Source organism: Sinocyclocheilus grahami, unplaced genomic scaffold (genome assembly GCF_001515645.1).
Source record: "Sinocyclocheilus grahami isolate Dianchi unplaced genomic scaffold, SAMN03320097.WGS_v1.1 scaffold388.1, whole genome shotgun sequence".
Taxonomy (NCBI): domain Eukaryota; kingdom Metazoa; phylum Chordata; class Actinopteri; order Cypriniformes; family Cyprinidae; genus Sinocyclocheilus; species Sinocyclocheilus grahami.
Window position 1 is genome coordinate 743,835 of NW_015505567.1, and position 16,565 is coordinate 760,399.

The window sequence follows — 16,565 nt, forward strand, 5'->3', positions numbered from 1 at the left end:
TTCAGTAACTGTTTAAACCCCCAAGAACAGAAATATATGTTTGTTTCTTGCAAAAACATTGATTTTGCTGCTGAATTTGTTTAATAGTTGCCCTTTGTACAAATTTATATTAAGTCCTGTTCATTTGGACTGCATCGTTTAATTCTTGTCCCTGTAAAGCTGATAGGGCTCCAAACACCTGTAGGGAGGTCCTGAGATCACGGCCCTTGTGCTAACAACCTGACTGACATCACTTCCAGAATTAGCATTCAGGCTGTGTCTTTCTCTGGTCTATTGTGAGATTGTGAACCAGAGGTCACGCTGGGTTCCAGCACAGATGGCTCTGAGCTGCATCCTCTGTATTACTGGAAAATCGTGAATACTCTGCGACTGGTTGTGGAGTGTGTGTCCTGTCAGGAAGAGCATGCGTGTATGATTTTCATTCTGTCGTCCCTGGTTGGTCATTTGAAGGGCTTTGGGACATCCTGTGCTCTGATGTGATCATAGGCTGTGAAAGGAGGTGTTAAAACACCTTCCTGGCTTTGTGTTGCATATGTGTCTGTGCTGGATGTGTGTGTGTGTGTGCGAGTGTTTGTGCACGTGTAGCGACTAAAACAGGGTGCTCCCTGCGTCAGCTTTGACTCGTGTTGATGTTATGTGAGGCATGCCATATATGTTATTGCTTTCATGTAATTGTTTTCCTCCCCTTTCTCCCTTCAGGTTCTTCAAGGAACTTGAGGATCGGCACCAGCAGAACATTGTAATCAGTGACATAAGTGACATTGTTATAAGGCACGCCCAGTCAAACTTTGACCCCTATGTGACATACTGCTCAAATGAAGTGTACCAGCAAAGAACCCTGCAAAGGCTGTTGTAAGTACAGCGCAGACTGTCACTGCTTCAACTGAAAGTCATGTCTGACTTTTATCATTTAGCCCTGAAGATATGAAGCTTTTTCTGTACGGAGATCAGATTTCTATGGAAGCCTTTTTCTGCCTCAGTAAAAATAAAAAGGGTAGTTGTGAGATTGTTTAAAATGGGGAAAAATTATATTAAATAAGAGATAAAGTTTAAAAAGTCACATTGCGAGAAATGGAAGTGTTATTTGCAAGATCACACTGAGAGATACGAAGTTCAAATTACAAGAAACAATGTCACGGTTGCAAGAAATATAATCACATAGTGAGATGCCATATGGTCACAATTGTGAAATATAAAGGTGTACGTACGTTTTGAAATTGAAGTATTACATGTGGATCTCTTTCGAAAACTACTCGAATACTACGTGTTTACCATTACAACTGTTGAGATTAACTCATCGTGAAAAGTGTTGATTATAGCATTATATATAGATCTACTCCTGTCGCATGAAAATTTCATTGAAGCAGATGATGACAGACTGTTGAACACATGAATGCAGTGCTCGTCATTGTAAGTCGAGTTTTGCACTCACAAATGCTTTCATCATAACTAACAGTGCAAACGTGATGTAAATAAGAGATTCATTGTGCAGTGTAGACTGCGTCCTTGATAATAAACTCACACTGTGTGACTCCCGTGATTATAAAGGGGAGCATTCATTGACTGCTTTATGTATATAATTTAATCACAATTTAAGTAACAGATTATTTTCATGCCACTAAAAGAAACAACGTCTAGTAAGTCACTGGCTTGATTTACTGACACATAGACCGCAATAAATGATTGATACAAAGAACATCTGTACACAAATCATTACATATCAGAAATCACTGATCGCAGATTAGGCAACATGGTTACTTAAATGTTGTGGTATTACTGAAAGGTCCAAGGTATCCTCAGTGAAATGTATTGAACAAGAAAATAATGCTCTACTGAGACATCCACATAGTTGAAAATAAATAACCACTTTCCTAGGATTAAAATGATCCACCAGTGAGCAAGGCCAAAGACGTGATGATGTAGAAGTAGACATGCAGAGGTGGTCTTTCATTGAAACGAGTTGTTGTTTTTCTGAGCTTGGTTTCAATAAAAGCTGTTTTTTGGACTAACAAGGAAGTTTTGAGCTCTGTTTTTATAGTACAATGAGCTCTTAAAAGATCAAGGGAAATTTGATATCTCAATTCATGACCCCTAAGAGAAAGAGTCACAGCTGTGATATATAAAGTAAAACTGTGAGAAACAAAGTTGAGGTTGTGTGATATAATCACTATTAAGTGAAACAAAGTCATAGATGTCAAGTCACAGATATATTGTAAATTTAAAAAAGTCATGTGAGATAGATGTGCGACTTAAAATCACTTTCTTATTTGTGATCTCAAAGTTAAGATTAGCAAAAATAAAGTCAAACTGCAAAATATAAAGTCGCAATTATGAGGAATAAAATTGCAATTACCAGAAATGAAGGTGCACCTTTTTATTTGTTGCATAGTGATATAGTTTTTTGTTTATATCATAGGGATCACGAGACACTGCGGCCAATCACTAGTTTAACAGTCCATTTATCCCTTCAGAAATAAAAGCCCGTCCTTTAAGGAGTTACTGACACGGATCGAGGTCCACCCAGACTGCCGAAACCTTCCCATGATCTCCTTCCTCATCCTTCCCATGCAGAGAGTCACACGGCTGCCCCTGTTGATGGATGTGAGTGACATTATCCCTCGACTTCCCCTTGCCTGACCTCTCCTAACATGTCTAACACTGACATAAACATCTAGCTCTCTTGTAACTGCATTTTCAGTCTTCTGTCATGCATCTTGTGCTTTGATTATGTGGTTCATTTGACCTGGAGGACGTTCACTGTTACATAAGACATAAAATTAAACCAATTAAAGTCTCCTGGTGGTACTTGTTTTTCTTTCTCTACTTCTCATACTTCTCAAAATTACACTCTCTTCTCCTCCTTTCCATTTCATTTAAGTAAAGCTTTAGCTTTCGCATGAAAATTTCATTGAAGCAGATGATGACAGACTGTTGAACACATGAATGCAGTGCTCGTCATTGTAAGTCGAGTTTTGCACTCACAAATGCTTTCATCATAACTAACAGTGCAAACGTGATGTAAATAAGAGATTCATTGTGCAGTGTAGACTGCGTCCTTGATAATAAACTCACACTGTGTGACTCCCGTGATTATAAAGGGGAGCATTCATTGACTGCTTTATGTATATAATTTAATCACAATTTAAGTAACAGATTATTTTCATGCCACTAAAAGAAACAACGTCTAGTAAGTCACTGGCTTGATTTACTGACACATAGACAGCAATAAATGATTGATACAAAGAACATCTGTACACAAATCATTACATATCAGAAATCACTGATCGCAGATTAGGCAACATGGTTACTTAAATGTTGTGGTATTACTGAAAGGTCCAAGGTATCCTCAGTGAAATGTATTGAACAAGCAAATAATGCTCTACTGAGACATCCACATAGTTGAAAATAAATAACCACTTTCCTAGGATTAAAATGATCCACCAGTGAGCAAGGCCAAAGACGTGATGATGTAGAAGTAGACATGCAGAGGTGGTCTTTCATTGAAACGAGTTGTTGTTTTTCTGAGCTTGGTTTCAATAAAAGCTGTTTTTTGGACTAACAAGGAAGTTTTGAGCTCTGTTTTTATAGTACAATGAGCTCTTAAAAGATCAAGGGAAATTTGATATCTCAATTCATGACCCCTAAGAGAAAGAGTCACAGCTGTGATATATAAAGTACAACTGTGAGAAACAAAGTTGAGGTTGTGTGATATAATCACTATTAAGTGAAACAAAGTCATAGATGTCAAGTCACAGATATATTGTAAATTTAAAAAAGTCATGTGAGATAGATGTGCGACTTAAAATCACTTTCTTATTTGTGATCTCAAAGTTAAGATTAGCAAAAATAAAGTCAAACTGCAAAATATAAAGTCGCAATTATGAGGAATAAAATTGCAATTACCAGAAATGAAGGTGCACCTTTTTATTTGTTGCATAGTGATATAGTTTTTTGTTTATATCATAGGGATCACGAGACACTGCGGCCAATCACTAGTTTAACAGTCCATTTATCCCTTCAGAAATAAAAGCCCGTCCTTTAAGGAGTTACTGACACGGATCGAGGTCCACCCAGACTGCCGAAACCTTCCCATGATCTCCTTCCTCATCCTTCCCATGCAGAGAGTCACACGGCTGCCCCTGTTGATGGATGTGAGTGACATTATCCCTCGACTTCCCCTTGCCTGACCTCTCCTAACATGTCTAACACTGACATAAACATCTAGCTCTCTTGTAACTGCATTTTCAGTCTTCTGTCATGCATCTTGTGCTTTGATTATGTGGTTCATTTGACCTGGAGGACGTTCACTGTTACATAAGACATAAAATTAAACCAATTAAAGTCTCCTGGTGGTACTTGTTTTTCTTTCTCTACTTCTCATACTTCTCAAAATTACACTCTCTTCTCCTCCTTTCCATTTCATTTAAGTAAAGCTTTAGCTTTCAGGGCCTTTCTGTTTAACAGTAACAATTCTGTTTAGATTTATTTATTATTGCTTGAGACCTTTTTACAGTATTTCAGCATAAGGTAAAGGGATTGAGTTGGTATGAGGCTCTTTTATAATATTTAAAAGATGGCTTAAAGGGTTGGTGTTGCTTGCTCTCTATCGTCTTTTCCTTCTCCAGAGGATTGTGTTTGTAAAATGAAGTGAGGGAGTAAGCTGCACTAAAGATGACCTAGAAACTTCTCCATAGTCCCTATCCTCACAACTCTTGTTTTCATTTATCGCCATCCTTCCCTTCTTCCTGCAGACCTTTTCTTGCTTTCTCACCCTCTCATCTTTCCATCTCTTTGTTACTTTGTGGGTCCCCTGAGCTTGGTAGTGGGTTTCCTAGTTTAGGACAGTAGAGCTTGGCTGGCTGACTGAGCATGAGAATTTTGGGATTGGTTTTCTTTCCTTCTTTCTCTCTTTCTTCCCACAGCTCAGAAACAAGTAAAACTCTAGCTGGGAAATATCAGACAAGCGTGAGAAAAAAGTTTGAGAGCACTCCATTAGAGATAAAGTGTTTGAAAAGCTTCAGGAACAATAAACTAAAAACTATTGTACAAACAGGAAACAAGTTCTGATGCAAGTCTATTTTAGATTTACAGCATATTAAACTGTGTACTCAAGCACCAACAGTTCAAAGATCATTTTGATTCAAAATGTTTTTGTCTTGTAGACCATATGCCAGAAGACGCCCAAAGATTCTGCCCCTTATGAGGCATGTAAAAAAGCTCTGCATGTTGTCAGCAAGGTGAGAAATACTGGGAATTACCACTGTAGGTTTTTCTAGTGTTTGTCTGAGAAAGCCTTAGTTAATAATCACCTTTTTTTCTGTATGTCTGTATATGCAGCTTGTGAGGAAATGTAATGAGGGTGCTCGTACAATGGAGAGAACAGAAATGATGTACACCATCAATTCCCAGTTGGAGTTTAAAATTAAGGTAAGAGAATAAAACAAACGTGAAAGGAATTTAACGATTGTGCTTAATTCCACTGCCTTAATGATTCTTTTAATATTTTTAAGAAAGCACATACTGGTCCATACTATATACTAAAACTGGGCTATATACTAATGATTTATTAATGAAAGTACCTATAAAAAAAAGAAAGTTATTACAACAAAGCGGTCCTCTGAATGAGTTTCTGCTCCAAGTATAGTTTTTAAACAAGTTTCAAACATTCTCTGTCTGTCCGATCAAACTACACCCAACTCCTGCTTTGGTTGAGTCTAAGGCCCTGTTTACACCTGGCATTAAGGTGCGTTTTGGTAGATCAGATCACAATTAAAACGATGGAGAGACATTCCTGTTTACACCTGCTTTTTTAATCCATCTCTTTAGTCCACTTTCCTTATTTCTTTAAGGAGAGGGTCTATGAGTGGTTGTATGTATGGGCCTTTTCTGATCTTTTGATCTAATATTGCAAAATAAGCTCTTGCAATTGAATTATGAACGTGAAAGGAGACAACGGAAAAGCAGCTTTGAGAGCAGCAGCTTTGCTCTGAAAGCCACAAAATAAATTACTCCCAAAGCAGTGGAGTTGTGTTAGAATCAGGGATGGCATAAGAACATTTAGCTTTTTAAACTTTTTCACCTTCACACAAAACTTGTGATTTCAGATTATTTTAAATCCTGCCTGGCTAGTGCACTTGAGCAACATGTAACTTGCTCATTGTAACTAAAGTTTTGATTTCCAGTCCTACAGAGATTTATGCTGGTGTATGACATCTCCCATAGAGCAGTTATGTCACTATCTTCCTCCTATCTGTGCTGTCTGACGTTATGTCTGTAGTATCAGCTGATGAGGAACATTAACTAAAACTCAGCTGCAGAGAAATGCAGATCACTACACAAGAGTTACATGTACAGTTTTGCAGACGCAGACTGTCTTAAGTGGAGAGGAAATAATCATATGAAGCATGTGTATCCTTTTTGTTTCCTTACTGTAAACACAAAGTGGTTTGTGGTAATGTCTGTGTCACAGCTGAGGGCCTTCTCAGATTCTCTATGTAGAGTTGCACAAATCCTAGTTATTGCAGAGGTTAATTCAACTTGTTAAAACCTGAAGAGTGAAAGGATCTGGTTAAATGTGAACTATATGCTCTTTTTTTTATCTCACAGAGATTAGCAAGAGTTTAGACTGTCAGCTGTTTAATCATGGGATTCACACGCCTTCACCTTCATGTAGTACCTTGTACCACAATTAGCAAGTAAACTTGTGGGTTTTTGCTGCTGTTTATTTTACTTGTAAAACCTGTTCGCACATTCTCACCTGATACACACATGCTGCTCACTCGCTGTGGGTCTTCTGTTCATCGTGACATATTTTTCACTACGTTATTCGCAAACATGTTGTGCATGTAAACTTACTTTGCATGTACACAGTGATGCATTGGACACACTCACTAATGCAACCATATTTACAACCTGCTGCTTGAGCAGTGTGGGAAAGTTCTGCTGGCACATTTGGTACGAGCAGATGTCTAGAGGGTTCTGCATATAATCACAAGACTTTGCTGAGTCCAGCTGTTAGAAGGTCAGTAGATCTCAAAGTTCTTTGTGACTTTATTTCTAGCTGTTGTAACAGTATGTGTCACAGTGTGATTTTATTGCTTATTTTAAACTTTATCTCAAAATTACCAGGCTTCCATAGATATCAGTCAGTGGATCTCATTTACTAACCATGTGATATCTGCATGAAAGCATTTTCACAAACACTTCACTTCCCGATGAACAAAATCAAGTTGTGCCCTACATTTTTCTTCTAATTTATTAACATTTTACTTGTTTATACATCACAATAGATAAGAAAACACAAATTCAGTATCATGCCATTTTTAAAAGATGTTTATTGTGTTCGAACTTGCTTTGAAGACAGCACACTTGCCATTGCTCTAGGATCTTTTTGGACATCCTCTCATGTGTCCTATGTGAGAGTGTAGTATGTTTGCAGAGAGAAACAAAAGGCTTTGCGAAAACCCTTCATATGGAAATGGTTTGGTGCTGTTTTATGCAAATTAATGTAGGCACATAGCTGCTAATCAACATTAGAATGAGGTTAAAAGAACAAATTGCTTTGTGAAGAAAAATTGTCATCAATGATCGATTATGAAAACATTTCATTTTTAATATTTTGATTAACATTACATCACATACATTTTAATATTTTGACAACAACGCATTGGAAAAACAACTAAGTATGGGTATTGTGTACCATTTTTAGCTTTAAAAACTCCTATACGGAACAAAACTAAAGCAATGAAACTGAACACAGGGATCTTGAGACAGATTTTTTTTAAAGCAGGCTGATTTATTTTATTGTTTAGCGGTAAAAATGACCGAAATGCGCATCCCTATCGAACTATTTATTTCACTGTTCTAAATGTCCATGATTTGTTTTAAAAATTATGTCTTGTTAACTTTCTTCATGTCGGTCGTGTTGCATTGAAACATTAATGATTCTGTCTGGTTCACTTTTTCTCCTTTCACACTTTCTCTCTGCAGCCGTTCCCGCTGGTGTCGTCCTCCCGCTGGATGGTGAAGCGTGGTGAGCTAACAGCTTTTGTAGAGGAAAATGGCATCTTTTCCAAAAGGAAGTCTCGCCAGCAGGTCTATTTCTTCCTCTTCAATGATGTCCTCATTGTCACTCGAAAGAAAAGGTGAGCTGGAGATGATGAGATCTCTCATACTGTGTCCAAATATACCTCTGTTCTTCCCTTGCTGTTATTGTGCCCTGGAGGATACTACAGAGAACAGGAAATTATTGTGCTAACATAAATGGATGTGGAGGTAAAGCTTGCATGTACAGGTGGGTGTGGATTGTTGCAGAGGTAGGATAAAGTTAGCTACAGTACATCACTCATACCAAAGAGGAAAAACAGAACCCAAAAATAGTTTTAAGGAAATAAAGTAACGAAGAGGGCATAACTTTGTATTTAAATAAACAGGTGATGAGATTTATGTTGTTTTTTGTCAGCATTCAAGATTGTAATATGATGTTTCCCTCGATTCTGATTCCTGTTTAAATTTATGTTGCCAGCTGCCACTGTGACTCAATTTTAAGCTTTTGTTGTGGTTGTCCTAGACAAGTATTGTGTTTTGTGCTACCAAGCACAAAGCAAATAAAATAGAAACCAAGTGATGAAACATTATCTTTGTCATGCAGCGCTGTTGATAGTGGTGTCCAGTGTTCAGTGCATGTTCATTTGAAAATATATAAATGGTATTGTATCCAATGTTCCCTCTAAGCTGCGCATGCACGCAGTGTGCGGCCGCGCAGAAGAAATAATGTGCCGTGCACATGCAAAAATGAGTTGGGAAAGCCATTTGATTGTATTCCAAGAGGTCCTCGCTGCAGCCTGTAGCACGATGACATAGCTTGATCAGATCAAATATGTATTGGATGTTTGACGAGCATGCGCAATATTGGCTTTTAATGCGCATGCGCAAAGTGGGACTGTCATTGAAGCTGGTATTTAATGTAAATTAAACTGTAATTATTACGAGATATAGGCCTAGGTGTGTTACATAGGCTTACACAAGTTATATTATACTGGGATTTTAAACTAGTAGTGGAATGAAAAGAGTTTGGTATGTAAGCTATGTTTATTTTTTATTAGTTTGATTCGTTTTAGAAATAAAACTCTATTAATTACAATTTTGTTTGTTCTTTATGAAAAAAATGGGGTATAACTATTGTCTCTATTTTTTCCTCTGATAGTCTATTCAAGATAGTTAGATAGTTCTGTCAAAAATTAGTTCATGAATCAAATATTATTTTTCGTTCTCACTCTCTGTGCTATACGTGACAGAGTATAAAAGTTATAGGCCTACTAAAATATGCGGACATAATTTATAATTTATACCATATAAAAATAAAAAGAAGAAAAACAATCCTGTCAGCTGGGGTTCTGTATAGCCGGTAGACCCGTTATTCCGTGTTATACCTGTTTTTTACAGTTAATTCCATGTCCAGGAAATAAATACACACACGGTCGGAGAAAAGGCACACTCTTAAAAATAAAGGTGCTTCACGATGCCATAGAAGAACCTTTTTGTCTAAATGGTTCCATAAACCTTTAATATCTGAAGAACCTTTCTGTTTGACAAAAGGTTCTTTGTGGCAAAAGAAGGTTCTTCAGTTTACAAAAAATGTAAGAAAGAGATGGTTCTTTAAAGAACCTTTGACTGAATAGTTCTTTGTTGAACCAAAAAGGGTTCTTCTATGGCATCATTGAAGAACCTTTTGAAGCACCTTTATTTTTGAGAGTGCATATAAACACAAAGATGACCATTTCTTTTTGTGTGTGTTATATGCAAGTGAAATCCCTGGAGATAGATAGACCAATTATAAATTGCTAAAGACATAAACCATCCATTCTCTATCCCTCTCTCTCTCTCTATCTCTCGGGATACTTTTTTTGAGTGTTGTATCAGATGATAGTATGAAAAGCAACTAATGAAACATTTCTTTGACCTGACTGAGACGTTATTAGCGAGGTGAAGTCTTAATATAAATTTAATGGTTGTTTTTTTATTATTTTATTATTGAAAATGTTTGTAATAGCTATATTAGAATAATATAAAATCTAAATAAACAAAATGGATCGGCATTAATCTAATATCCCCAATTAAATTTAAATAAACATGACGGATACAATCAAAAAGACATTTAGGCTAAATCTGATAGAGTGATGTATATCTTAATAATTAGATATTTACAGTGCAACATCTGCATATCAATCATGTTACAGTGCTTGTTGTATCCTTATAATAATGGATACGCCACTAATGTGCATCCTGGCCATAACATATGAAATGCAGGCTATTCAAAAAATAAAGAAATAAAGCTTTGAAGTTTCCGGTATAGACGAAAACATTGTGGATGAATTTAGACATTATAGTTTTTACATTGTAATGTAATGTAGGTCATCGTGTAGATATGTAATGTAGGTCAAAAACCCTTGCTACTTGTACTGCGTTAGACTTCACTTCATAGACTAAGTCGCTGTGGATAAAAGCGTCTGCAAAATGATAAAATGTAAATAAAAATATGAATTTATTCGAGACCTACTACTGCGCATGCACGTAAAATATCCACTACGTAGTGGATATAGTCCAGCTACGTCATCGTGCTGCAAGCTGCAGCGAGGACAGACTCTTGTATTCTAGTAATGACGTGAAATAAAACGTCCTCGTGTTTTAAAGAAGAGTGGCTTGATTAAGTGCTGGAAATAGCGGATGATTGGCACAGAACGGTAACAAAACTCAGCAGGGCCGTGCAGAGACCATTAGAGGGGCAAGTGCTCAAAGTATAAAAGGGGCACATGGAGCACGGCTTTTAATAGGGCTGTGCTCCTTGCTGATAGGTGTATCGAAACGGATGCTTCTGTATAGCAGCAAATGCCGCGATGCAGTTCTGAAAAAGAAGCACAACAGAAAAGACCATTTTAATTTTAAAAGTTAAAGAAATGTTTCTTTGCACCTCTTAATCACTCTGGAATTAGAAACGGAATTATATTAGGCCTATTATTATTATTATTGCGTTTACAGGGTATGGGGGTTTTGCTGTTGTAAACACTACTGTTGTTGTAGAAAAAATATATTTCTGTCTTATTTAAAATAGAATTATATTCTAATCCTTTTCTGAATTTATTAATTTTTTGAATGATAATGATAATAAAAACAGGATTGATAAGTATAAATCGGAGGATGAGAAAATCACTATAAGCCTGTTTTATCGGTGTTGTGATAATTATTTTTAAGGCACTCTACGTATTTCAAGTTCAAAGTAATCGTTTTTAGTCATAAAAAGCAGAAAAAACGTGACGACAATAAACACACGGTTGCGAAAATATACGGTTTATGTGTGTTTTTCAAGTTATCTCCAGGTAATAAATAAACTATATGAATAATGCTGATTATATATAATAACTGATTGACATATCATTTAGTAGCCTATAGAAACTATAGAATATATTTCCTGCCTTATTCTGTGAGAAAAGGTGCTCGTAGTAGCCTTTATAAACCGATCATAAAATTATCATTAGGAAAATATTGAACAAAAATATTATAGCCGCTTGCTGCAGCTAACGTTACTTCCACAGGCTACAAACAGCAATATAAACAACAGCTGTGCATGCTCTCTTCACGCCGTTCTTGTAAAATAATAATAATTTAATAATATAAGTAATCAAGCACACCGCTCCGCTGAGAACTCCACTTACCGGCAGCCGCGGACGTTATGAAGGCATCCTGGATAATTTTATTTATGGCGTAAAATTATTATTCATCAATTTTACTAATAGTTAGATTGGGCAGGCCTTCACAAAATGGTGTTTAATTAAAAAAAATTTTAAAAAATGAATTGCCTTGACAAAAGGGCACTTTGGGCATCAAGGGGAAAAGGGGCAGGTGCTCAAGCACCCACCGCACCCCCCTCTGCACGTACCTGAAACTCAGAGACATTTACAGTCACACACAGGTGTACTGTGCAAACTGTACTTCATATGGATGTTTAGATAGCTATAGAAGAATTCACGTTCACGTTTTTTTTTTCTTTGAAAATATTTAACTTGCAGATCACAGTTTAAATGCTTCAGTTTGTTTTCTATTCTCTTCTATAAGTTTAAATGCTTCAGTTTGTTTTGATATATTATATTATGTTAGGTTAGGCCTATATTATAAACCTAATAAATAATTGACCTTGTTTTTTAATGGAGTTACTTATGCTCATCAAGGCTGTATTTATTTGATCAAAAATGAAAAAAAAAACAGTAGTAACTTGCAGATCACAGTTTAAATGCTTCAGTTTGTTTTCTATTCTCTTCTATAAGTTTAAATGCTTCAGTTTGTTTTGATATATTATATTATATTATGTTAGGCCTATATTATAAACCTAATAAATAATTGACCTTGTTTTTTAATGGAGTTACTTATGCTCATCAAGGCTGTATTTATTTGATCAAAAATGAAAAAAAAAACAGTAATATTGTGTACTATTAGGCTATTGCAATTTCTAATATTGGTTTCCTATTTTAATATACATTAAAATATAATGGATTCCTGGTGAAGCGAAGCAGAATTTTCAGCATCATTACTCCTGTCTTCAGTGTCACATGATCCTTCAGAAATCATTCTAATATTCTGATTTATTATCAGTGTTGAAACTGTTGTGCTGCTTAATATTTTTTTTATTGTGCTGTTTTGATTCTTTGATTAGGCTAATAAAAAGTTAAAAAGAACAGCATTTTTTAAAAATAGAAATCTTTTCTAGCAATATAAGTCTTTACTATCACTTTTTATCCATTTAACACATCCTGGCTGAATAAAAGTATTAATTAAAAAAAGAAAGAAAGAAAGAACAAATGTACTGACCCAAAACTTTTGAATAGTATAGTGTATATTGTAACACAAAATTTCTATTTTGAATAAACACTGTTCTTTTTAACTTTTTATTTATCAAAGAATCCTGAAAAATATCACCGGTCCCAAAAAATATTAAACAGCACAACTGTTTCCAATATTGATTATAAATTAGCATATTAGAATGTTTTCTGAAGGATCATGTGACAGCTTTGCTTTACATTAATAAATACAATTTTAAAGTGTATTCAAATAGAAAACGTTTATTTTAAATTGCAATAATATTTCACAATATTATTTTGTGAAATAATATTCAGTATTTTTTATCAAATAGATACAGCCTTGATGAGCCTAAGAAACTTCTTTTAAAAATGTACTGATCACAAACCTTTGAACGGCAGTGTATTATACTGTAAAAATATTTTCTCAGGTAACCTAAAATGTACATCATTTAGTTACATCAAGGGTCAAATCAAATATAAATAGCACATTAGCAAAAAGTTACACACTTTTTTGTGTACGCGCTGTACAGGTCTGGTATAAAAAATGTTTTTGCTCAGATGGCCGAAATGTCCGTCCAAAAGAGAAAAGTTTTGCTCGGCATGAAAAAAAATGAGGAAACATTGATTGTATCAATATATAGAGTAAAAATAGTATTATAGAGTAATCTGTTTTTGTATTTTTTCAGCCCGTTTGTATAGTGTCTGCTCCCTGCTGCTACAACAGTGCCAGTCATTCTGTGAATGAGTCATGTAGTTAGCAGAGCTCCTTTTTTGTTGTTGTTGTTCTGGTCATTTTTGGGAACATTCTGCACGCTATGACAAAGGGGATAACCTCCAAGAAAGTAAGATGGTTTTCATTTATACTCCATTCTGGCAAATACGGCCCATAAACACTCTGTCTGGGATTTAACAGAAAAATAAAGAAAGAGGAAAAAGAAAAGGTTTATTCAGTCAATGTGTGATGTTCATTCTGATACGAGGTCTGTATAGTATGTGTGGGGAGTTACGCTACTTGCTCAGATCTGAAGCAAAAAAAAAACCTGTGCACGCCATCACACTCTCCACACTATCCCTCTTTTCATTTCCTCTCTCTCTCTCTCTCTCTCTCTCGGGCCAAGCTTCCTTTTGTTCTTTGACCCAGTGGCCATGATAAGTGGCATGTGTGTTCGTTCCACTTCCTCCCACATGCCAATGGGCGTCCATTAGCATAGATCTGCTTTCCGGTCCACTGTTTTTTACTCATTTTCTCTGGTTATGTAACTCGTGCTGAAAAGCAGCTGGTTATTTTTCCTCCTTTTTATTTATGAATCTCTTTCTCACAGATAAACATTCACACATGTATAGGCAGAAGTCTTTGCTTTATTTTGCATATCCATTTTGGATAATAATAAGGTTTATAAGTGTTATAAACAATAGAAAAGGACATTATGTTCCGTACACTGTTGTTAGGTGTCGAATGATTAAATTATTTTATAAGTATCGGAGTGTAAGTGTACAAGAAGTTTAACAAAAAGATTCAGTGTCGTACAGCAATGACATCATCCATCTCTTGGATTTTTATTTATCTAAATACAGCATTCCTTTCATACCAGCACAGGGGCCTGTGTGTGTGTTTGGATGAATGTGTGTGAATGTTTTGTTCTGGTGCTGGAACATTTCTTGGCTGCTGGAGAGGATGTCATTACAGTGGTAGGAACATCTGATTGCTCAACTGATAGAAACTTCCTGCTGGATCCTGTAATAAGTAGTTATAATATGATATGTCAGGAGCAGACAGTAGTATAATTGTCCAGCACTCGGATGGGAAAGCTGGTTTAAAATTTGATTAGTGCCAGTCCAGGTGCCCCCTGGGGCCAGGACTGAGACAGGTAGATATTGTCGGTGTCTCCGACAGATTGCCAGGGCCTGGGCTAAATTGGCAGGATTGTTATATATTTGTGCATACACATCCACACAAACTAATGAACGTGTGGACACACATGGGGTGGGCATTATGATCTAAATCTTATTCACGATAACAAAATATATCTCAGTACAGCTACTTTATTTATTTAATAGGGCAAATACAATAAATCAAAGATACAAATGACAAAAGCATTGTTTTAAGTTTTTCCAAGTACACTAAGTCTAGCATTCAGGTTAGAAATACTATAGAAATGGAATAATCAAATGTAAAATAAAACGATGCATATTCTTCACTCTTCTGAAATAAATATACACTGATTCTTATTAAAACTCCGCAAGTGCATTAGTGCCCACTCACTTTTTCAACAGCGCAGGTTCCGGATGTATGTTTTCCATAGAGTTTTTAAAAATGTCTTTGTTAAAGCGTAATCAGAGGGGGACAAAGTACACAACTGCATTACTTGAGTGAAAGTACAGATACTACTGGTCAAATACTACTCCACTACAAGTGAAAGTTGTAAAGACAGGTTTTTACTTAAAAGTACGAAAGAACATGCTTTTAAAAGTACTTAAGTATCAAAAGTAAAAAGTAAATGCATTGTTTTATTGTCACATTGTTGTATACTTACAATACCTTATGCCACTAATGCAACCTACTGAATACACTGATTAGCTTGTATTATCTTTGGAATTAAGAGCTTTTATGTTACCACACCTATAGAAATGGAACAACTGAATGATTCAACTTTATTTTTTATTTAACACTCCTACAGCTACATTGAACTCATTTTAATACTTGTTTAAAAGTTACAAAGTTCTTTTTAAAAGAGATCTTGAAGGCTATGATATGGTTCGTTTTAGGCAAACAAAGCAAACACTGAAAAGAAAACCAATCTTTAGTCTTTTCAGAAAACTGGAACATACTCTCTCAGTATGGCCATGGGTGTGCACTATGTGCATTTTGAAAGTAAAAGTGACGTGACATGTGGCCAAGTATGGTGACCCATACTCGGAATTAGTGCTCTGCATTTATCCCATCCAAAATGCGCACACACACAGCAGTGAACACACACACACTGCAGCCATTTATGCTGCGGCGCCCGGGGAGCAGTTGGGGGTTCAGTGCCTTGCTCAAGGGTACCTCAGTCATGGTATTGAAGGTGGGAGAGAGCGCTGTAAATTCACTCCCCCCACCTACAATCCCTGCCGATACGAGACTCGAACCCACAACCTTTGGGTTACAAGTCCGACTCTCTAACCATTAGGCCACGACTTCCCCAATTAGTAATTTTAGGCAAACAAAGCAAACATTGAAAAGAAAACAAATCTTTAGTCTTTTCAGAATACTGGAACATACTCTCTCAGTATGGCCATGGGTGTGCAAGTTGCACCAAAGAACCGTCTTTTTGAATTTTGCAATCAACTGATCAGTGTTCATAAAATGCTCATAAATCAGTGAACGTTACAACATGTGGCTAGGGTTTGGTATTGTTTTAATTTTATTCATTCCGATTCTGATTCTGCTTATTGATTTCAATTCTTATTGATTCCCAATTTAGATTCCAAAGTTGTAAAAAAAGTGAAGTAAAACATTTTGACCTGTGTGATCATTTAACCCAGGGCTGTCCAAACTCGGTCCTGGAGGGCCGGTGTCCTGCAGAGTTTAGCTCCAACTTGCTTCAACACACCTGAACCAGCTAATCAAGCTCTTACTAGGCATAGGAACTTCCAGTCAGGTGTGTGTTGAAGCAAGTTGGAGCTAAACTCTGCAGGACACCGGCCCTCCAGGACCGAGTTTGGACAGCCCTG

The 16,565-nt window shown here is 36.3% G+C and overlaps 1 protein-coding gene across 1 annotated transcript in view; it reads left to right on the forward strand.

The window, feature by feature from the left end:
- The window catches only part of LOC107550106 (rho guanine nucleotide exchange factor 26), a 76,350-nt gene that overhangs the window by 39,953 nt on the left and 19,832 nt on the right, over positions 1 to 16,565 (forward strand). Inside the window, exons 7-11 of the mRNA XM_016231331.1 lie at positions 700 to 852; positions 2,472 to 2,601; positions 5,163 to 5,237; positions 5,338 to 5,427; positions 7,990 to 8,144. Coding sequence (XP_016086817.1) covers positions 700 to 852; positions 2,472 to 2,601; positions 5,163 to 5,237; positions 5,338 to 5,427; positions 7,990 to 8,144 — 603 coding nt within the window. The remainder of the gene's footprint in view (positions 1 to 699; positions 853 to 2,471; positions 2,602 to 5,162; positions 5,238 to 5,337; positions 5,428 to 7,989; positions 8,145 to 16,565) is intronic.